At 32.9% G+C, this 23,704-nt stretch overlaps 3 protein-coding genes across 3 annotated transcripts; 2 read left to right on the top strand and 1 right to left on the bottom strand.

The window, feature by feature from the left end:
• The first annotated feature begins 5,183 nt into the window (after nt 1-5,183).
• LOC108809519 (protein IQ-domain 26) lies at nt 5,184-7,164 on the top strand. The gene is made up of 3 exons (XM_018581657.2): nt 5,184-5,842; nt 6,119-6,301; nt 6,390-7,164. Exons 1-3 carry the CDS (start codon nt 5,453-5,455, stop codon nt 6,990-6,992), a joined length of 1,176 nt encoding a protein of 391 aa, XP_018437159.1. The 5' UTR covers nt 5,184-5,452; the 3' UTR covers nt 6,993-7,164.
• An 11,030-nt stretch (nt 7,165-18,194) lies between these two features.
• Nucleotides 18,195-20,646, top strand: LOC108805781 (PYK10-binding protein 1). The gene is made up of 5 exons (XM_018577721.2): nt 18,195-18,310; nt 18,390-18,611; nt 19,093-19,536; nt 19,630-20,088; nt 20,203-20,646. Exons 2-5 carry the CDS (start codon nt 18,411-18,413, stop codon nt 20,455-20,457), a joined length of 1,359 nt encoding a protein of 452 aa, XP_018433223.1. The 5' UTR covers nt 18,195-18,310; nt 18,390-18,410; the 3' UTR covers nt 20,458-20,646.
• Nucleotides 20,647-21,618: 972 nt separating this feature from the next.
• On the bottom strand, nt 21,619-23,348 carry LOC108812651 (jacalin-related lectin 32). Its single transcript, XM_018584974.2, has 4 exons — nt 23,294-23,348; nt 22,989-23,206; nt 22,113-22,568; nt 21,619-22,025 (listed from the first exon to the last, which is right to left on the bottom strand). The coding sequence occupies exons 1-4, from the start codon at nt 23,319-23,321 to the stop codon at nt 21,774-21,776; spliced, it is 954 nt and encodes a 317-aa protein (XP_018440476.1). The 5' UTR covers nt 23,322-23,348; the 3' UTR covers nt 21,619-21,773.
• Nucleotides 23,349-23,704: the final 356 nt, after the last annotated feature.

Here is a 23,704-nt window from a genome sequence, read left to right as displayed (position 1 = left end):
TACCCTATTCAATGACACCCTTTACTGATTTAAGATCTTCTTTAGAACTTGCAATTGTCCATTAGGCCTCGAGATAATAAATTGGTAGACCAAAAAATACACTCCATAATCCATTAGAAGTATTATACTGGCTTTGTACTATTTTAAGTGATGTTTAAGGTTTTTACACAAAGATTAAGAAAATACAAATTTCTATGGAATTATCTTGGTTACATAAAATTGCATTAAATAAAATCAGTCTAACCAATAAGAAAAACATGTAGTATTTTGTAATTGGTTGCAAATTTCAATTGACATTAAATTTTATCTAGAAATGTGAAAACCTCACTTATTATGAAGCAAAATAAAAATGCTTAAACATCATTTAAAATGGTACGGAGAGAATATACAAATACTACGAAAACTACATCATGTTATGTGTGAAACTACTGGTAAACGCACTAAAACATGTTGCGGTGCGCAATTAATTTATAATGTAACAAGGGACGGACCCACATTATCACTAGAGGGGTCATCTGACACCACAAAAATCTAATGAAGTGTTGATTCTGTACAATAAGTTGGCAAAATTTCAGTAGCATAATTGGTAAAGTATGACTTCTAAACCCCCAAAAACCAGGGTTCAAACTCATTAATGTCCCTTTAAATGTTTTTGACTCCATTAAAATTCATTGCTGCGTCCGCCCCTGAATGTAACAGAGTCCATCCCATCAACTAGGAGTCATCTCCAAACTACATTGTGTTGAACTGTGGTTGGACAATGAAACTCTTGGACAATCTAGTGGTTTAACTCTTACATTATGAATGGTAAAAACAATTAAAACAGTGGTAAAAAACAATTAAAAGAGATGCAGATATTTAAATCAGACATATCAAATACAGTACTTTGTTGACAAAAAACAGTTTATTATAATTTTGAATAATAAAGCTTGGAAGATTATTCTGATTCACCTAGAATGGTTTTAAATTTACTAGTAGTGCTTAGAATATTTTTTAATGTGATGATAACATGTGGAAACACTATTAGAAATCACTACTTTATTAATAACTTTTTTGGTCAATATAATTTATTACTTGCTATTTTTACAAATTAATCTTCACACCATATGTGAAAGATATTTAAACAACAAACATATAAAGGTTATAAATAATCTCTTTGATATATATATTTTAAAATGATTCATGTGTTATAATTTTACACATAATAAAACACATTAAATTTTGATTATAAATTAACTATTTTGTAATTAATTATTTTCTACAATTTTTAGTCAATAGAGATTTAATAAACATAATTATTTGTTAAAATATTACATTTTACTATTATTACCTAATAAGATATATTGAAAATATAATAATTATATTGAAAATTTTAAAAAATTAATTTGTTTTGAAATATTTTGTTTTTGTAAAACATAAATCTTTCTGAAACAAATCATCGAAACACAGTTTACTCAATTTTGATTCATTTGTTTGTCATCCTAGTTTACATCTGATATTTAATATCGCATACTCAGCATATAAAACAGTCCTGCCACAAATATAGGTAGTTCACTATTTTGATATGTAAATATTTATGTATCTCATGGTGACCGCACACTTTTTCGGACTAATATATTTCCAACTAATTCAAATTCAATTTTTTTTTAATTTTAATCTAAATTATTTAATTAGTTTCAAATATTAAACTAATCAGAAGATATTTTATTTTTTATTACAACACAAAATAAATAATAGTTCGATACTTCCATTTTTTATTTATTCTATCAATAAACCACACATGTAAAAATAACATTATCATAATAGCATAATAAAGTTTTATTAATACGTTAAAATATCATATAAGATAAATCTACAAAACCTATGAAATCAAACCTCTCTTCATCAATCTTAATTGCAATTTATATGAATTCTCTCTTGATCCAAGTATATAATGACACCTATTAACAAAATCTAAAATAATTAAAATATACTTCTATTTAACTAAGATTTTATAAACTAAAAGTAATAATCTATATATGTTGTATTTTATAGATTTTATTCTTTACTCATATTATTTAATTGGTAACATAATTTGGTGACATAAAAGATAAACAAAATTCCTTTTAAAAGTAATTAATTAAACAAAATTAAACAATTTAATATTATTAAAGTAAACATAAGATTAACAAAACTATAAAATTATTGCTGAAATTTGATAATACTCAATGATTATTATTATCTGAATATAATGACAATATTTACTAAGTAATCACTAAAAATGTTTAGAAACTAACAGTTCAGAAAGTTATTTATTAAAACTAATGACCCATACTAAATCGTTGAATATGACAAATAAGCTTCTAAAATAATAAAACATTGTAACTAAGTAAAATAACCTAAAATTATCGAGAACATAACAAATAAGCAAAACTAAAATTATCACCTAATTAGTAATTATAATTTATTTTGTATAATTATCTTTTATGTTATTTAAAAGTATCAATAAAACTTATTAGGTTATTATGATGATGATTCTTTTTACGTGTGTGGCTTGGTGACAAAATAAATAAAAGATTATGAAAATATCAAACTGTTATCTATGTTGCATTGTAATAAAATAGGTAAATTATATATTTTGATTAGTTTAACAATTAAAAATAATTAGATAATTTAGATTGAAATTAAAAATTATGTTCAAATTTTAGTTAATTGAATATATGTTAGTCCTCACAAATGTGTGAGCCATCATCTAGTCAATATTCCATCTGTTTCTGAATAAGTGTCACTTTGACATTTTTCACACAGAAAGTGAAGGAAATATATGTAAATTGTTATTAATTATATTTCTCTGATCAATAATATTTAAAATAAATAAAATTATTTATAAAATCAATGCAATTTACAATAAATTTTCAGCTGAAAATAAGAATTTGTCTTGGAATTGTAAAATGACATTTTTTGTATAATAAGAAAAAAATAGAATGATACTTATTACGAAACATATGAATTAATAGTATATATATAAAATATGATTAAACATAAAATTACGGGGAAATGAAAATCAATAAATTTACTTTTCATATAATAATATAGATTTTAGATGAAAATATAAATGCTTATCTAGTGCTTCTTTTTGTTACGTTAATTAAAATTATTGATACATTTTTTTGTTCCGGATGTATACATTTTGCTACCCCGACATTCCCATAACCGACTCTAGAATCTATACCCAACTCTACCAAATAAACCACATCCCAAAAAGTACAAAGAAGAACGTTAAAAGGTACATTGTTTCACAAAGTTAATTTCATTTATCGAGGTAGACAAACGCAATGCTACTAACTTCTTTGATTGGTAACGCAAACTCATCATTAATACATAAAGTTTCTAACTTTTTATTTATTTTCCAGAATCGCATTTGTTTCCCAGAAGCTAGCATTAACAATGGAAAGTGTCATGGTCAACGTTCCTTAACCACGGCCATAATTAAAGTTTGGTAATTGGGTATTGCCATTTTATTTCAATAAACATTCGAACTACTATAATCATCAAATCATACACTCATTCCATTTCTAAACCACACTTGATTTAGAAACAATTCAACATGATTCCATAATCAATGCAATTAGCTTAAAGTGTATACTTCATATACCAAATAACAACAGATTAATTAGCGGTTATGATTCATAATTCATTAGATATTTGAACTTAAAATGTTCTGTTTTAGTTTGCATTTAGAAATAAATGAGATTATTTATGGGTTGAGGACTGGAAGTGAAGATAATCAAATTAAGTTAATGACGACAATTACGAGAAGGGTATCTCTAAAATCGAGTAAGAACACAATGCTCCATAAAGACATTTTTTATTACTCAATGGGAAGGCAGAGACACCACTTTTGAATCTCTGAGGAGTGTTTATGTGTAGTTTTAGTTTGAAAAAATAATAAAAAGTAATTTACTCTGTTCGTCTTCATTGTTTGTCTGCAGATCCGTGGTCCGTTGTGTTCGATTTCCTATTTTTCTTTCCATTTTTGCATATTTTAAAGAAGTAATTCGAATAAATAGCTTTATAAAAAATAGAGCGCTCCATCCTTTGTCTTTCCATGACATCATTTTGTCTTGTAATTCAGTACTTCACGAGGTTGTGTCAGATCTTTTTTTACAGATAATTATGCACTGCCCTAAAATCTAGACACTGTAGAAAATATACGGTAAACACAGTATTATTTTAGCTTAAGGTTTATCTCTTCTTTTGTTTTTATCAAATAATTCGCTTTCAAAATTTATGAGTAATGATTCCTACTTTTCACGTTTCAGAAAGTATGATTACAACTGTTGTCAGTTCATTGAAGCTGAATCCAAGGTATTTTCAAATGAAGTAACTGCTTGTCTTACAATTACAAAACTAGAAAAATATTTTCTTCTTATTTTACCAAAAAAAAGTTGTCTTCTTCTTTCTATGCTAAATAATTTTTCTTTGATCAACTGATAAATTTATAATTACATATTTCAAAAGATCGATTTGCTGAGAAAAACAAGTCTAGAGGAGATTAGTGGGAGATAAATTTAAGTAGATTTGATTGATTTAAGAATCAAGAGATTTGTTAAATTAAATTTATAAAAAATTCTAATGAATTTTCATATTTAAAAGTTTATGAAACTATTCTACTACAATGATTTTAAAAATCTTTATATATGCAATATTTTGAATTCTTGTTTCATGAGTTAAAGTGTTAAGAATTTAAATACCAATAAGACTATTTTTTGTAGAATTAATAATCTTTAAAAGTTAGACTTTTTGAATAAATAGATTTCATATGTCATTATAAAATCATCAAACCAATAGCACTTGATTTTATAAAAATGTTAGAATCCATTAACCAATAACTATAAATTTTTAAATTTCTAACAATAATTATAAATGTAATTCCTACTAACACCCCCTTAATTACCCCTTAGCTTCACTTTGACGCTTAAATTAAAAATGTTAGTATTTGTTAATCTTTGTAAATAAAATAGGTTTTTCTGGTAAAACAAATTAAAGCTACAAATTAAATACGTTACCTTATATTTGAAGCTAGATCGTATAAAGAAAAGGTTAGCTAGCTCTTTACCAAACGTTGCATTTCAAACAAAAATTCTCCATAACAAATGTACATAAATAGTTTATTATAATCAACATATTTGTCCCTTGCTCGAGTTGAAATTCAAATACTAGTACTTATATATAAATACGAACATGATGGTTATCTTCAAGAATCTATTTCCATCGCTCCCTCTCTCTCTCTCTCTCAAGTTCTTATCCCTCCCTTTTTGCAGTGCTTCTTTCACTAAACATCATTCTGTTTCTTCTGTTTCAGTGCCATAAAGTTTTACTCTCCATTTCTTCTGGGTATTTGTGATCTCTCACCTCTGAATCTTTTTTACTCTTTAAATCGCGTCAACATCTTTGACTGTTCTTCAAGAAGATGGGCAGAGCATCAAGATGGTTCAAGGGCATTTTCGGTATGAAAAAGAGCAAAGAGAAAGAGAACCGAGTTTCCGGCGATGGCGAAAGTGAGTATTCCGGCAATGGAGGAGGAGAAGCTGGTGGGTCCCTCATTCACCGGAAAGTTCTCCAAGCAGACTCCGTCTGGCTCAGAACATACTTGGCAGAAACAGACAAGGAACAGAACAAACACGCCATTGCTGTTGCTGCCGCCACTGCCGCAGCCGCAGACGCAGCGGTTGCAGCTGCGCAAGCTGCCGTCGCGGTGGTTAGGCTAACAAGTAACGGGAGAGCCGGAGGATATACCGGCGGGAACGGAGTTGAGCGGTGGGCCGCCGTGAAAATTCAAACAGTCTTCAAGGGCTATTTGGTAAATTAATAAACTATCTCCTTAAAACTCTTTTTTTTTTTCATATCGTTTAGACACGAAAGATCGAGTTTTGCCATGTGGGTATAGTTTAGAATCGGATGTCTAAAGAAAAAGCATGTCTGTACGTTGCTTGGTCCTTACACATCTTCCTTAATGAAACAGTACACGTCTTTGTTAATTTCAAAAAAACTTTTTTTTTTCTAATTAAACACATTAATATAATTGTTAAGCTTTTCGTAAGTTTTTTAAAAATATTAAATTTGAATTTTGTTTTAGGCGAGGAAAGCGTTGAGAGCTTTGAAAGGTCTAGTGAAGCTCCAAGCTTTGGTGAGAGGATACTTGGTTCGCAAACGCGCCGCCGAAACGCTACACAGCATGCAAGCTCTCATCAGAGCACAAACTAGCGTTCGGTCTCAACGCATCAACCGTAACAACATGTTACATCCTAGACATTCCCTTGTAAGAAGAACCATTCCCTTCTATTGTCAGTCTCAGTTTCTACCACAGATCTCTATGATCAAACTTATGTTTAATGATTATTCAATAGGAGAGGTTTGATGATTCAAGAAGCGAAGTCCATAGCAAGAGAATATCAATCTCTGTTGAGAGACAGAGCTTCAACAACAACGTGTATGATGAGACCAGTCCCAAGATTGTTGAGATCGACACTTACAAAACGAAATCAAGATCGAAGAGAATGAATGTTGCTGTGTCCGAGTGTGGTGATGATTTCATCTATCAAGGCAAAGACTTCGAATGGAGTTTTCCAGGAGATAAATGCAAGTTTCCCACGGCTCAAAACACTCCAAGATTCTCTTCATCGATGGCGAATAATCATCATTACTATACACCTCCTTCACCGGCAAAAAGCGTTTCCAGAGACGTTTGTTTTAGGCCGAATTATCCTGGTTTGATGACACCGAGTTATATGGCTAATACGCAGTCGTTTAAGGCCAAGGTGCGTTCCCATAGCGCGCCGAGACAGCGTCCTGATAGAAAGAGGTTGTCTCTTGATGAGATTATGGCGGCTAGGAGTAGCGTTAGCGGCGTGAGGATGGTCCAACCGCAACCGCAGCAAGAAAAACGTTCTTCTTGTTCTTATGATCGTCAGTTTCCTCAAGAACCGGCGGATTTTAGATTCTATAATTAGAAATAAGCGTTTCTCGTCCTTGAGAAAAGATGGTCGTTGCTTTTGACTTTCATCAAGGACTTCTTTTATTTTCTTATTATCTTTTGATCTTTCATTTTCTCCCTTTTCTTCGGGCTCTTATTTTTGTAAAGTTTTGCTTTGGAAAAGAAAATGTTAAATTTGTTTCTAGTTATTCACTAGTATACTAGACTACTTACTACACTTCATACTGAAATGTGTTTTATATAATGATAATAAAGAACTTATTATATACATCAGAAAATAAGAAGCTGATTCAAAAGATTATGTACAAGAGTATTATGTTAAGGTTATATCATATAAATAGATTAATAGATTAACTGAACTCGGGTAAATGTTTTGGAGATTTTGAAATTCAAATATGTGTGTAATCGAGAAGATACTAATAACTACTACCTATGATGACGAAATGAGGTTGAAATTTGCAATAAAATTGCGAATCCATGTAGCATCAGGCAAGTACGATATGACGTTATCATTACTACGAAATTTTCAAATTCTTTTGTTATGTTTCTACATCTAATCATTATTAAACCCACCAGGGAATATGATTGGCGGAGGCCGATACGTGTTTACGTCATCATATTCGTTCTTCTGAAACCCAACAATAAAATAAAATTTATTTCAACGGCTTTTGATAAGCTCTTTTTACCATGTCAAAGAAAAAGATAAGAGCTAGATTAACCTCGTAATCTGCCAAAAAGATTCCATAATAGCCTTTTAATTAAGGTTTTTAACCTTAATTAAAGTTTAGGGCTGTTATTGGTTTGTGATTTTAAAAAAGTTTTGATGATTTTTTAAAATTAATTATTTTCTGAATTTTAAAAGAGTTACAATGATTTTATATTTTCTTATAATTTTGCTGAAGAGTTTTATAAAATCGTTAGATTCTTTATCCGAGATAATTATAAACTTATGCAGAGTATCTTTAAATATTTGTGTTTGTTGTGTTTGTTATTATCCTCTTCATTTTGCCCCTTTGTATTATATTTCCTGTTCTTCCTATTCCTTCTTCTATTTGCGCAAAAGTTCATTTCCTATCTTCGTAGCTTGCAAATTTTTAATTTTTTTTTTGGTTTGTTTTTGATCAAACCTCTGTGTTCACTTCCCAGATCATTGACTTTCCTATGAATTTCATTAACTACTCTCTAAATTTTTCATCAGGAACTATTCTATAGGTTTGTATTTTTAGTTTTTTTTGAGCAAATTTGTATTTTTAGTTGGCATTTTACATTGGAGGTAAGTGAATGAAAATGTTAACGTGTTACAGTCTTTACAGTGGCATGAAGACGTGTTGCAACCAAAATTTACAGAGTTTGTTTTAAAATGATATTAATTTAAATTTGTTTAAATTATAAAAAAGTATATGAAAATACATCATCAATGTGCAATACTTTGGTAAACAAATTTTGTGAAGAAAAATATATAGAATCAATAAACGAATAACAACAGACTTTTAAGTCATGAAAAAATCAGTTACTTTCGTTTTTTATGAATAACACAAAATTTTAGTTGATTTTGTAAAATAACAAATCTAATAACTCCAGATTTCTATAAACTTTTAACAACTTCTTAAAAATTCATAAACCAATAACATCAGACTTTGATATAGTTTTAAAAAATCATAATTGAATAACACTAGAATTATTAGAAAATCTAAATCTATATAACTCTTGATAAATAGATAATCCAATAACAACCCCTTAGACTCTAGATGAATACTATGCTTGTACATTTCAAAAAGCATGAGGGAACTTTGTCTCATTGGGTTTCTTTTGGATCACATCAGACTATTTTCCTTCTTGTTGTTAGCGATCAAATCACAATATTTAAGGCCTGGCTTGTATATTAAAGCATTTACTTGGAGCAGAGCATCATGAATTGTTATGGACTAAAGTAGCCAATTCATGGACTAAAGTACCATTAAGAGCTCATAATTTGAGACTGACAAAACAGTGTGTGATACAATACTCAATCTATCTTCATGTCTCTTTATAAGTTTCTCAGCATCCTCCAACAAGAAAGAAACTAAAAACCTAAGCTGTTACAAAAACAGAGTACACAGTTGGTAAACGTTTCATTCATCTTTATGCCATATCTCCAACTTTTATTTTTCGTATTTCTTTTTCTTTTATCAAGACAAGCAAATTTTCGTATTTCTTCGTTCGTCAATAATGATATTTTATAAGGCTTACCAAAAAATCAACGTTTGTTATTAAAAGGAAAAACAATTCTGAAGTTGAAGTGTTTTGTCCGTCTTTCTTTTTGTTTACCTGCTCCTAAAGATTTTTTTTTTTTTCCGCAAAAGGGCTTTCAAATTAAAATGCAAGAAATAACATGTATGAGTTTTCACTTATAAATCTGATAAAGTTTGCTACAAACAAGAGGGTTTAAAAACCTTAAATAAAGATTCACCATGAATCTTAGAAAACAAGATGAGGAAGACATTAACTAGTGAATTTGGTTTCCTCGGCCACGACGGCCTCATTTACCTCTTCCACTAACATTCGTCCATCCCATTTCTTGAATTTTTTGTGTTGGTTTTATTGCTCTTCCTCCTCTAGTGACAGTGTAACTAGACGAGTCTCCAACTACATCAAAACCAGTACCTTTCCCATATGCGAGCGGAGTTTCTGGCTCCATAGAGAGTGATCAAGAGTGAGAGGAGAACGAAGATCAATTCGGTGCTCAATTTCAGAAGCACGATGGTCTTCCAAAATGATAGGATGTGATAGAATATCTTCCATAATAAGTGACTGAGTTGGCGCAGCTTCTGCTGCTAACAAGGGTAAAGTGTTATCAAACTGAGAGCAAGAGGAAGAGTGTACCTCATTCACATGACTATCAGATGCATCCTCGGAGGGAAGAGTGACCAGTGACTTTTCGGAAGTCTCAAAAGATTGATGGGCAGTGAGTGAACGAGAGTTTGGCTCTACATGCTCGGCATGAGCTATGGAGGAGTTTTGCGTCAGATGGACAATGTCCACAATTGGGATATCTTCATTTGTGACCTGAGACTCTTTTGTAACAGGAGCAGAATCATGTGGCATAGGTGGTAACATACACCTCTTCTCCTTATGACCAAGTGCACCACACCTTTCACAAACACTAGGGATCCAAGTGTACTCAACTTCTACCAAGTAGATATTACCTTGTTTGTCATCAAGAGCAATGAACTTTGGAAACGGTTTATCCAACTCCACCTCAACTAATATTTTTGCTTCCCCCATATTTGTTGGATCTAAACGAGGCTTGTGAGTAAGCATTGGTTCTCCTAAACCCGATGCTATGTGGCTGATGCCTAACCTAGAGAAACAAGAATCTGGAATGTTTTTAAGATTTACCCATACTGGTAAGGTAGAGATCTCGGGTGTCTTGAAGGAGTTGACAGGAGTCCAAGGTGCCACAAAGAGTAGACAATCATCAACGTGCCAGACGCCCCGTTGAATAACCCATTTACGAGTATTTTCATGAGGGATATGGAACAAGAAAGATGAATCTCCTAACTTTTTGCAAGTGATCCTACATTCCCGACCCCATAACCTATTCAATACTGCGTGTATAAGACCCCCCGGAGGACTTGAGCATTTATGAAACTGACCAACAACGTATTCTTCATTGTTTTCTGGTCCTAGTCTAAGTACCTTGGAGGGTATCGTCACTTGAGGCGTGCCATCTAGACGATAAGTTGGTTCAGTCGCACGGAAGAGATTCCTAGAGGATTGGTTCATACGAGCGGCCCATGGGAAACGAAGACTTCCATCATCCTTAAGTGCCGGAGGTGGAATTGTGTTTACAGGCAGTTGGGGCTTTGCTTGCGCAGGGAACAACTTCTGCCCTTTTTTAGACTTGGAGCCATTAACGATTGTCTCACCAATCGTCGGCCAAAACGAAGCTATCTGGTGTCTAACAGCCTCTGAAACTCCGAGCCTTGGAGTTGCAGGTTCCGGAGGGGTTGGAGGAGGCGTGAAGTGAAGAGGTTTCGACCACGCGCCCAAAGAGGTTGCAGCCTCTGAACAAAAGTATTTTCTTCATCTTCGTCAAGCTCATCACCATCAAGATCGGAGCTTTCCGGTGGCGGAGCAACGTCAACAACAGTAGCAACAACATCGACAGGTGTGATAGCAGCGACATTTGAAATCGCAGCGACTTCTATGACGGCAGTGATGGAAGAGTCGTGAACAGCAGCAGAGGAAGAATCATGAGTTTTAGTCACAGAAGGAGGAGGAGCAATGGAAGGTGGTGGTGGTGGATCAGGAGCTTCACCGTCACAGTGAGGGAGAACGGCCAAACCGGTTGAAGGAAATTCCATTCCTTGAGAACAGAGGGGGGATCTTCAAGATGGATGTAGTAGAGGCTTCAAAAGTACCTGAGCAGGCGACGGAGCTCCACAGTTGCAGAGGTGGCCGCCGATTTGATGTCGAGAATTTAGGGTTACGGAGTGCTTCGAGTTCGATTTGGGAGAGAAGCGCGTGTGTGCACGCACTCGTTTTGTTCAAATAATCTTTTTTTTTTTTGAAAATATTTTTGCAATAATCTTGCTGGTGAAATCTGCAGTGTCCTTTAACATCCACTGGTTTCCTGCAAATACGAATCCGGTTATAACCGGTTCAAAGGTGGAATGTGCATACGTAGTTAGTACCTCTCTCCGTATCTGGCTCGTAAGGGTGCCGTGTGATATGGGGTCCGTATAGAAGAAGCACGCATCTTTACTAAACTGGGCCTGGAGGTTTCCGTTGGCTACTTTTGGTGGGGTTGCTTTTATTTGGGCCTAGCATTTGAAGTGTTGCGAAGCCCATCTATTAACAAAGCAAAAGAAAAAAAAAGGATTATCTTAAATGGAAGACTAATTAACAAGTAACAAGAGAATGTATGACCCGAATGGAAAGGGACTCAACTGAATTCGTGCTGGAGAAGAAAGACTACAAAATCGTTTGGTTCTATTGACGGACAAGCATGTGACTATCTTTACAAACTCTGAGCCAAAGTGGCGCCCATAACCAACTGATGCAGAACTAATCTGATACGCCATTATCTTGTGAGTTTGTCGAGATGTATACTGTCTATTGTTGTATTTGATCTGTCTCAAGCTTTATGTATGTGCATGTTGTTTCTTTGCTATCTAAATAAAAGAGGTTGCTTTCTGTTTTGATATTAGTAAATCCTTCTGTTTCTTTGGAGTGCTAATGTAATAATTGGAACGAACTTACGTTACTAAAATGAATATCAAGTCCATCAAACGACAAAATAGCAGCATAAAAGAGACGTAAATCACTGAAGAGGTAACAAACATAAACCAGAAAGAGTAAAATCAGCTAATTCAAAGTACAAAGACCATCAAGATGTAGACCACAAAGTGTAACAAATACAAGGCCAATCAAGATCTTGTTGCATTCCTCTTTGAGTACCAAAGGGTGTGCCAGCCTCCAGCCCAAAAGGAATCACTTAATAGCCTTGAACCCAAGCATTGGCTTGTAAAATTATGGTTGAGTTATTTTGTTACCTAATTATTTAAAGATTGGACTAACAAAATTCTAATGAGTATTCGATTAGAAAATATAAGGTTGTTGGTGGTGGACCAAGTATTAATCTTTTGGTTGATGTTCCAACAAAAGAAAATAATGGGTACGTTTGTGTTAGTATAATGAGTATAATAATGGATTAGTCATCATATTGGTCTAAAAACATCAGGCTCACTAAATTTTCTTTTTTAATCTTGATATTCGGATATCTTCAAAGAAACCCAATTAGCATCCTAGTAACCGTTCACCAGAGATAAGTCGGGGAATCCACCGAAAACATCTAAAAATATTATTTTTTCACTTCACTCGAATGTAAGTGGCGAAACTTACAGCCATAAACTATTTACCACCAGACTTTTTCAGATTCACTAATTTAGCTGTAAAAGTCAATAATCCACTAAGACCATCCACAATGGGGGATGATGAAAATCCTTAGCACACAAACCTAGATTATTATAAATAAAATAATAATATAAAAACTAAATTAACTAAGGATTGGTCTCTAAATAAGGATTATATGGACCGAATCCTTATAGAGGTGGCATGTTGCCATTGGGTGGGAGACTATTGTGTTTTGTTTGGCGATCTCTTTCTCCTCTCTGCTTCCATTCCCGTTGGGCTATCTCTTTCGTCGATTTCGTCTTGTGAGGTGAGGATTTCCTCCTCTTTTGATGTTTAGCACCACATCGAGAAGTCTGATGATGATGTCTGGCGCTAACTCTTTTGGTATTCGTAGTCGTAGTCCTAGGGTTTTGGTGTGAAGGTACTTGGATTGATTGAACCGAACTTCTTGATTGTGATCTGCGATTGATCATAAGTTTTCTTAGGGAAATCGATTAGGTTTTGGTACAGGGAGAGAATCAGTCCTTTGTTCGGGGCTTCTCCTTTGTTCTTATGACTATGTTTGTGACGTATTGAACTATACCGAGAGTTTGTTTGAGTTGCATTGCTTTGCTGTGACTGAAGGATCCCTTGTTTGATGCAGTTGGAAGGGGTGAATCGATAAGGTCTAGCAAAGATGGCGAACTTGCAAGTTTCTGGAATTATTGAAAAGGTTTTTCCATCATATATTTTGAACTAAGATCGATTTTGTTATTGATTATACAAACCTTTCTTATATCTGTGTTTTTCTGTGTTATGTTTAGATGACTGGTAACGATAAAGATTTTAGATATAGGTAAAGATAAAGATTTTGTTATTGCTCTGTTTTTCTTATATCTGTGTTTTTCTGTGTCATCACCGAGCCAAAGTGGCAGCAGTAACAAACAGAGCAACAACAGAAGGAACACACACATAAGGAAGGCCAAAAGTGCACACCCTGTTCTAGTGCTTCCCTTGGACTTTCCTTCTCTTTTGCAGGCTTCGCTGTGCCGCATGAAGAAGATATCATTCCTTCAGAGCGATCATGCAGCAATGATGATAACTGTAAGAAAACCACTAATAAGCACGGTACCTAATTGCACGTCTTGATGTTAACTTTGGGTTGTACTGAGTTCTATTTCTTGTTGCAGTGGAAGATATTGAAGCAGCAACTAGTAGTGTGGTCAAGCTTCAGGAAGAACCAACCTATCCAATATATCTGAAGGTAAACCATTTTCCCATATAGATAATCTTATGGAAAACAGTAGAGATTGATCTTTATGATACTCTCTATTTGACCGCAGGCACTGATGAAGATATGTATCTAAAATCATCACCACCCAAATGTCCATAGAAATATATTAGGATTTTGCTGCCGTCGTACTTCGTTTTAAATCATAGCATTATGAATCTTCCTAGACATTGGAAACCTCTATTGTATCTCATATTACTAAGAACTTCAAAATGGAAAACACCATTGAACATATAATTTTAACTAGAGTCCTTAACTATTCAAAAAAAATTTTTTTTTTAAAAAATAATAATTTAGTATTGCTAAGGACTCCAATGGTGGTAACACCATTGGAGATGCTCTAATGTTCCTTTCTTTTACCAAAAAAACTTTCCCTTCTTAAAAAAAAAAACTTTCCATCATGGATATAAGATTTTTTTGTCACGTTTGGGGTTAGTGTTTGTTTCTCTTCTCAAATGTTATGTTACTGAAAGAAGGCCGTATATTACTACCATTTATGAAAACATTTTTACAAAAATTATCATGATTACAGTGGCAGAGCCAGAAAAAAAAATTATACAAGGGTCATAAATTTAAATTAATTAAATTAAAATTTATGTAAAAATATAATTTATTAATCTAATTTAAATTATTTGTGTATTAAGCTGTTTTCATTTTTAGGAGAAAATATATTTGAAACAAAAGTATAGAAATGAGGGTATTTAAAAATTAATTTTTAAATAAAGCTTTAAAACAAAAGTGGAAAATGAACTAAATAAATTGCAAAACAACTAAAAGCAAAAAATATGTGGCAAAAGAAATAAATTCTCTAAAATGAATATTTTAAAAGATCCAAAACAATGAGAACATAAACACAAAAAATTACATATAATTTTACCGAAAAGTACATATAAGAAATCATTTGAAAATCAATAAAAGAAACTGAATGGTTTAACTTCTGTTCTTTTTAAATTAGACCAACTGAGCAACTGTTATTCACATTTCTAATTTTAAAATTTTAACTTTTCACATTTGACCGGGATCAGCTGAACCTCCTCCTGACCATGTAGCTCCGCCCCTGATCATGAACATGTATTTGTTGTTGTTGTCTGTCACTAGGACAAACCTAAACCAGAGTCTCAATGAGTATTCCATAACAGATTTTTGCCAAGTTTACGTGTTTTTATAATATTTTTTATCAAGTTTTATTAGGAAAAATATTTTTTTTTGACTAAAAAAAAAATATTCTATGTAAATTATTGAGAGAGCGAGAACATGAGTAATGAAGATGGTGGCACGACAAACTCAATGTAAATTATTCTATTTTGCAGTAAATTATACCATGCTGGCTGTCACATGCTTTGTTTATTTGTTTACTTGATACTTGTATAGTCGCATCATTGGAAGCGATCCAGCGAGATAAGCAATCCTTATCGTAGTCTGTATTGTTTTTATTTTGTTCAGAATCGTATTTTGTATACTACAATTATTGAGATGTCTAATTATTTAAACAATTTGAATAATTTTTTAATTTAATATGTATGAAGCTTCCTTTAACTGCACGGTCATGCGATCGTTGGAATATGGAAGCGTATTGTCTTATTCAATCAAATATGATGTTTTGACGTAGAACATGTATTTGAATTGATTCCATTTCTAGTATGGAGTGTAAATAATACGTCATTTTAATAGAATTAGGAGACAAATTAAGGAATAATTACCTAATCAACCGTAATCTAAATCTATCTTATTAAAACAGAAACATTCTGTTGGACCTAACATTTATTTTATAAGTTTTTAAATTAAATACACTTTTATACTTTATAGTTAAACCTACATTAAATCACTAATGTTACTTTCTTTATATTACTATCCATGTTTCCAAACAATATACTTATTTCTTTGTACTATTATCAATGTTTCCAAACAATATATTTTTATACTACTATCAATGTTTCTAGATAATACAATAATTAATCTTAGTTATTTTATATCTATCATTTTCTCTTTAGAATTTTGTAGAAACATCATAATTTCATAAATTGCAAAATAATGAACTTTAAAATTTGGATTATAAGATTACAAATTATGAAACTATTACAATTTAAATCCAATTAGATTACATTTCGATCATCCATCAGTTCAATCGGTTAGTCTCGAGGTTTAGTGATTTTTTTAATATGAATATTTTAAAAACCAAAATTGAATTGTCAGATCTCCGAAATTAACGGGTATAATCACAATCGGGTTGAATTTAAAAACACTGATTTAAATGCAAAAATATTTTAAATACACACTCTTTAAAAATTACCCAAATATTTGTTAAGTTATTAGTGAAAATTTTTATCGTAAAATATTCCGCGCTTCCAAAGCGCGGGTCAAAATCTAGTCTATCTTATTAAAACAGAAACATTATAACTTTTTCTGGATAGATTTTAAAGTTGGAATTTATGTATTTAATGTTATATTAATCTATTTATTATTAGACATACCTTTTTATAAATAATTAATATCAACCATTACCATAGTTTTTTACTTCTTACCTTATTATTATATCCACTACACATGTTTCCTTATATTGCATATATTTTACTATAATCTAGATACATCTACTAGCATATTATACTATAAGATAGATTATTTATGATACATCTACTAACATATAATACTATACGACATATTACGACATATTACTAATAATACAATATATTATCTGTATTCATTAACTTGCATCTATCAATATTAGCAATACTATGAAAACGACTAACTCTATACTTTGAACCTATAAACCATGATATATTAATTTATAACAAAAATGACATTACTGTTACAAATTAGTTTTTATAAAAATTATTTATAACAGCAATTTGTTAAATAAGATAAATTTAATCAAGACCCAAATCTTTTTTTTTCCTATTCAGAAAAAAGAAACCTACGAATATATACCATTAAGTTAGCCAAAAATCTTCCGAATAAATAGTAAATCTCACCAACCCAACAAAATGAATTAAAAATATAACAAAAGATATTATGTTTGAAATTTAGCTCACTGGGTCGGGTATAAATCTGTTCATTTCAGGTATGAGTTCTTCAAGTTCTCAACATTTGGATCTAAGTAGGTATTTGATTTTTTTTTATCCGGATCGACTTTTTTTGGTTCCGGATCATTCTAACTTTTTTATATTATAAATTTTAAATAATATACCAAATGTATATAAAATATGTGAATCAAAAGATAAATCCGCGCAGGCGCGGGGGTCATGATCTAGTCTTTATTATATCACATGATCTGATTAAAGGAGATTTTACCTTATCTTAATGCTTGATCTTGATGTGTATATATATATGTCGAAATCTTCTTAATTTTTCAAGAAAGGTAAACATTTTTGTTCTTTTAGCAAGGTATAACATTTAAATAAAGAGAATCAACACTCGTGGGACTCGTGATATTTATTTATATTAGCGTAACAATAATGATGATGACTTAAACTTTTTAAGCTTGCAAAATAAAATAGATTATCACTTTCTGAGCACGTCGAGTCTAACTCGTGGCCCGTGGGACGTGTGTCGCATTCTCCAGTCATTAAGCGGATGATCCAAGATTATTACTGCAAACTTAACTAAAGCAAGAGAGAGGTAAATACATATTGCATTAACTGTACTATAATTTATGCACTCACTTTCTTTTCAAATGATACATTCACTGCATGATTAAAAACTTGTTAGCTCAAAGTCACTGTCAACTATTCACAAGAAATTCAAACTAATACTAATTTTCTGGTAAAGCATGACATGGCCTAAACTTAAGGCCTCGATGCCACTGTTAAAAGGTTAGGACGGCATCCCATGCCGCTGGATTTGAATCCGCTAGCACCAATAACGAGTTATCTTAGCTGAATTGTCAAACATCATTATGCACGACCATAATTTATTAAGAAATATGTACTACTTTTAGATCACTAATATCAACTATTCATATTCAACGCATTTGCTTTTTTTTGACGAAGATATTCAACTCATTTGCTTCATATTTGACAACAATATAATTCTAATAACTCGTGGATCGCGAGATTATATAATATGTATATCCACTTGTATTAATTAATTACTAGCATAAGTTTAATAAGCTCAATAAATACCGATGTAGTTCTTCATATTGATCACTAACTCTCACCCTCTCTTCTCAGGTCAACTCTCACTCTCTCTCTCATATGATTATAGATCTGTAAATTTTGATTATAAAACAATTAGGGATCCTAATTACAGGTATAGTCGTAAGCAAAAGAGATGGCCCAAAAGGTGGAAGCACAAGGAGGAAATGGAGGCAACCAATGGGATGATGGATCAGAACACGATGCTGTAACCAAGATTACGGTCGCGCCAGGTGGGAGCGGTATTCAATATGTTCAGTTCGACTATGTCAAGAACGGACAACCCGAAACCGCCCCTCTTCGCGGTGTCAAGGGCCGTGCCATCGCAGCTGATCCGGTACCAATACACTTTCCTTATGTTTCTTAAACTTCGTTCTATAAGTTATAGTGAGATGGGCTTGAATTAAAACAATATCAAGATTATATATTTTCAATGTTATTATATCGGTGTAAATTAGCATAACAGATCAGAATTAGATATTATCAAACATAGTTAAGGGCATGTCTATATCATACGCACTCTATATCAAAATGATGTATATTATTTTTACACATATAAAAGATATATTTTAGTTTGGTTTTAAATGCAATATTTTCAGTGATAATCTATTTTCCATAATTTAAGCTCATGGGAATCAAATAAATACAATTTTAAAAATTTAAAATTTATCTTTATTACCTAATAAAAATGCATAAGAAAAATATATAAAATTTATGTTTTTGAATTTTCTTTTTCAGAACATACATCTTTGTGAAATAAAATGAGTATTTTCTTTTTGAAGTTTTTGACATTTTGATCTTCCGGTGGATCTTTTCAGTTTGTGATTAACCATCCAGAGGAGCATCTAGTTTCCGTAGAAGGTTGGTATGACTCTTCTGGTGTCATTCAAGGGCTTAAGTTCAACTCCAACAAGAAGTCTTCTGATGTCATTGGATACAATGATGGTACTCCATTTACCGTCCAAGTTCAAGACAAGAAGATAATTGGCTTTCATGGCTTCGCCGGAGACAATCTTAATTCTCTTGGAGCTTACTTTGCTCCTTTAACAGCCGCCCCTCCTTCAGTTCCCCCGAAGAAGCTTGACGCTAAGGGTGGTGAGTCTGGAGCTGTGTGGGACGATGGTGCACACGACAATGTTATAAAGGTATCTGTAGGACAAGGCGAAGATGGTATAGCAGCTGTCAAGTTTGAATACACAAATGGTTCTCAAGTGGTCATTGGAGCAGAACGTGGGACGCCAACATTGCTTGGATACGAAGAGGTACGTTAAAACATATATATAATATGGTTTCTCCTTTTTTAAAAGATATGCGGAACTAGTTTCAATATTTTGTTATGCCTTCCTCTTGTGCAGTTTGAGCTTGAATCAGATGAATACATAACCATCATGGAAGGCACCTACGACAAAATCTTAGGGAGTGATGGGCTGACGATGCTCACTTTCAAGACTAACAAGAACAAAACATATGGACCGTATGGTCTCGAAGGTAGCACACACTTTGATTTCAAGGAGGAAGGTCACAAGATTACAGGGTTCCATGGACGAGCTGGTTCAGCTATTAGTGCTATTGGAGTTTACTTAGCTCCAGTAGGCACCATCCCCTTGACTCCTGCCCAACCAACCAAGAAGCTAGAAGCCAAGGGTGGTGAGGGAGGAACATCATGGGATGATGGTGCTTTCGACGGCGTAAGAAAAGTCTCTGTAGGACAAGCCCAAGATGGTATATCAGCGGTTAAGTTTGTGTACAACAAAGGTTCTTCTGAAATCATAGGAGATGAACATGGAAAGAGTACTCTACTTGGATTCGAAGAGGTACTTAGTTCTTGCTTTATTTTTTTTGTCTTTACATCAGATGGTTTCTTTTTTTCTTTCCAGTTTTTAAGATATGGACTAATGTCAGTTTGGTTTGGGCTACTTTGGTTGCAGTTTGAGCTTGACTATCCAAGTGAATACATCACGGAAGTAAATGGCACATTCGATATAATCTTTGGGAGTGACTCCGCGGTCCTTACCATGCTTACGTTCAAGACTAATAAGCCAGCAACATATGGTCCCTTTGGGCTTACCGCTGGTGAGGCCTTCCATCTCAGAGAGGAAGGCCACAAGATCGTGGGTTTCCATGGAAGTGCTGGTGATTTGCTTCATAAATTTGGAGTTTATGTCCTTCCCATCACCAACTGATCGTGGATCACATGAATTTGTCACAGCTTTTGTGGTCTCTCTCTCTCATAATGGTCTTTGAACTTTAAATAAGTTGTTTCTACCTTTTACTAGTTTATATTTGTTTCAAGTTCTTCTCTTTTGTGTTGTTGTTGTTCTGTCTAAGATGGATTTGTGATCCCTCTTAATGAATAAATTTTATTTGAATTATTTGTCTAGTTCCTTGAATTATATATTGATCTTTTAGGTGACAAAAAAAATAAGTATTATAAGGGGTCTTACTTGAGTAAGTAGAGAAATGTAGCAGATCTCTATTTGATTAAGGAAAATTCACCCTTTACTAAGTAAACTGTAAAAGAAGAAAATCAGAGTTTTTGACATTATAAACAAAGACATAAGCTTTGTAAATGCAAGATGACAAAATAATATACTAAGGCTGTCTGCATCAGAAATCGCTCAACTTTGACATAAATTTCAAAATATTGAGAAAAGTCTTAAGTAAATATTGACTCTTTAATATCATAAGGGATCTTGCTTGAATGGCCAAAAAATCTAAATGGAAAAAATTGGCTACTTTGTTTTTTAGGTGTTGCAAATATACTTGCATAGAGTTTATAATATTATTTATTTATTTAGTTATTTTAATTGTGAAATACTGTTTAAGAACCAAACTCTGAAAATGTTCTTAGAAAATATTAACGAAAGAACCGGGGCTTTTAGCTCAGTTGATAAAAGGTTCACAGCTGTGAGTTCCGCCACTTGGGTTTGAATCCTGGTCACTGGAAGATTAACATTTCGGCATCGCCAGTGACAGAGGACCGACATGTGGCAACACGTGAATAGTCTGGATCACTTCTGTGGGGTCAAGATACCTCTGTATAATTTAAAAAAAAATATTAATGAAGGATTCTAACAATTTTTTATAATATATTAAATTATAAATATTAATAAACTTATTATAAATTTTATTATCTATGGTGAGTTTTTCATAATTTTGAAGTACCTATGATAAAATATAAATATTTTAAAATATAATATTTTATATATTTGCATTTGTATTTAATTTGTATTATTTAAGAACATGAACTTCCCATTAAGATGCTCTCAGATATCCGATGGAATATCCAAGTTTTATTCGTTTACAGTATCATAATTTTATTCGTACTTGGTTTTGTTTCTTGAGTTCAAATCAACCATTTTATTAAAGCAGACAGATATATAGCATCAAACACATGACAACATCATAAAGGAGACAATAACACACTGGAAACATAAACAAACAGAACAGAAAAGGTAGGAAACTTAATGGAAGGGAATGAAAGGAAAACATGTGATGATCAATAAGTGATTGGAAGAACATGGACTCCAAACTGATGAAGCCGCTCACTGACTTTTCCATGGAACCCGACGATCTTGGAGCCTTCCTCTTTGAGTTCGAAGGGTGTCCCAGCTTCAATTCCAAAGGGAGCAGACGTTTGCTTATTGGTCTTGAACCTAAGCATGGTAACGACCTCAGAGTCACTCCCAAATATCTTATCATATGTGCCTTCAACTGACGTGATGTACTCACTAGGATAGTCAAGTACAAACTGCCATTAAAGCAAAACAAAACCAAAACAATAAAATGAATTTTGATGAAGAAAAAGTTCAATATAATAAAAACAAACAATGAGTACCTCTTCGAATCCGAGTAAAGTACTATTTCCATGTTCATCTCCTATAATTTCCTCAGCCCCCTTGTCGTACACAAACTTGACGACTGATATACCATCTTGTGCTTGTCCAACAAACAACTTTCTAACACCATCGTAAGCACCATCATCCCATGCGGTTCCTCCATCACCACCAACTGCTGGCAGCTTCTTGGCAGGAGTCAAAGGAGTTGTGGTTGTAACGAAATACGCACCAAGAGCATGCAGAACCTCTCCCGCGCGTCCATGGAACCCAAGAAGTTTACCGCCGTTTTTTTCCTTGAGTACAAACTTTTTGTCGGTCTCTAATCCATAGGGTGGAGAGGCTTTCCCTTTGGACGTATAGAAGGTAATAGATGTGATGACGTCGGACTCATGGCCAAATATTTTGTCGTAGGTTACCTGCACTGCTATGATGTAGTCGTCTGCATCAACCTCGAACTGGAAAAAATAGAAACAAACATCTCGTGAGTAGGGAATTTGTATGGATTATGTCTATGTAGACCATAATTGGTGCAAATGGGTCTAGTCTTAGGTAAGAATCAGTCCTAATTAAGATTTTGAGGAATATAAACATTTTAGTAAGTTCTAATAATTTTTTTTTTTTACAAATTTGGTAACTTGTCTGTATAAGTTCTTTCGTAAATTTTGGATTGCTTCCTTCTCATTTTTGAGATTTAAGTCTTGCTTGGTAGACTGCTAGTGTTGTCATGCAAATCATTCTAGGGTTAGCAAGAAATAAACCTCTCGTGCGTAGGGAAGTAATACATCCCTAGAATCGAGTCTTGAGTAGTTTAAAGATTGCAAATGATAAGTTGAGCAAATAAAATACATAAGAATGGACGCAAATTAACACTATACCGTTTCGAATCCAAGTAGTGTCTTATTTCCATGTTCACCTCCTTCAACCTCCTGAGAACCCTTCTCGTACACGGCATTGATAAACGATACACCATCTTGGCCTTGTCCTACATGCACCTTTCTAACGCCGTCATAAACACCATCATCCCATACATCTCCTCCCACGCCTCCTTGTGCTTCCACCTTTTGAGCCATTATTTGCTTGCTTTTGATAAGTCCTAATTACTTGTAACAACGAAATAATTAAAATTATTTTAAAGCCAAATTTTACAAATCTATTATCATATGAGAGACTGAGGGCCAACCTGAGAGATAGAGAGTCGAGTTATCCATTTACGTACAATTGCATGTGTATTTATTGATGTCCTGAAGGATCTAGGCCATCATCAGCTACGTAATAAATGTAGATATTTTTTATTATAATATCTCGTGATCCACGAGTCTGTAAAATATTAAATGAGTTGAATTTTAGCCCGTAAAATTGCTGTCAGCGATCTGGTTTTGAAGTACAAAAAACTCCACTCGCTGATTTTATATGCAATAAAATTGAGAGTTTTTCTTTTGTTTTGCCAATGAATTTTTTTTTTTGTAAAAAAACAATGAAGTTTTCGTTTTTAAAATACAACTTTATTTAAATAAGATCCAGTAGTGTTATTATTTGTAATAAATGCTTATGTTATAATTTACCAATTTAAGTATCAAATTATTCATAACTG

The sequence above is a fragment of the Raphanus sativus genome, chromosome 6, assembly GCF_000801105.2.
Source record: "Raphanus sativus cultivar WK10039 chromosome 6, ASM80110v3, whole genome shotgun sequence".
Taxonomy (NCBI): domain Eukaryota; kingdom Viridiplantae; phylum Streptophyta; class Magnoliopsida; order Brassicales; family Brassicaceae; genus Raphanus; species Raphanus sativus.
The sequence above is the reverse complement of the archived record's forward strand: the minus strand, read 5'-3'. Positions and strand labels throughout refer to the sequence as shown.

Bases quoted from the DNA above. Each gene is read 5' to 3' on its own strand.
- LOC108809519 (XM_018581657.2), top strand. From the start codon at position 5,453: ATGGGCAGAGCATCAAGATGGTTCAAGGGCATTTTCGGTATGAAAAAG. The intron at 5,843-6,118 runs GTAAATTAATAA...ATTTTGTTTTAG, and splicing joins CAGTCTTCAAGGGCTATTTG to GCGAGGAAAGCGTTGAGAGC. The intron at 6,302-6,389 runs GTAAGAAGAACC...ATTATTCAATAG, and splicing joins TACATCCTAGACATTCCCTT to GAGAGGTTTGATGATTCAAG.
- LOC108805781 (XM_018577721.2), top strand. From the start codon at position 18,411: ATGGCCCAAAAGGTGGAAGCACAAGGAGGAAATGGAGGCAACCAATGG. The intron at 18,612-19,092 runs GTACCAATACAC...GGATCTTTTCAG, and splicing joins GTGCCATCGCAGCTGATCCG to TTTGTGATTAACCATCCAGA. The intron at 19,537-19,629 runs GTACGTTAAAAC...CCTCTTGTGCAG, and splicing joins CATTGCTTGGATACGAAGAG to TTTGAGCTTGAATCAGATGA.
- LOC108812651 (XM_018584974.2), bottom strand. From the start codon at position 23,321: ATGGATAACTCGACTCTCTATCTCTCAG. The intron at 23,207-23,293 runs GTTGGCCCTCAG...ACAAGTAATTAG, and splicing joins CTCGACTCTCTATCTCTCAG to GACTTATCAAAAGCAAGCAA. The intron at 22,569-22,988 runs GTATAGTGTTAA...TATTTTTTCCAG, and splicing joins CACTACTTGGATTCGAAACG to TTCGAGGTTGATGCAGACGA.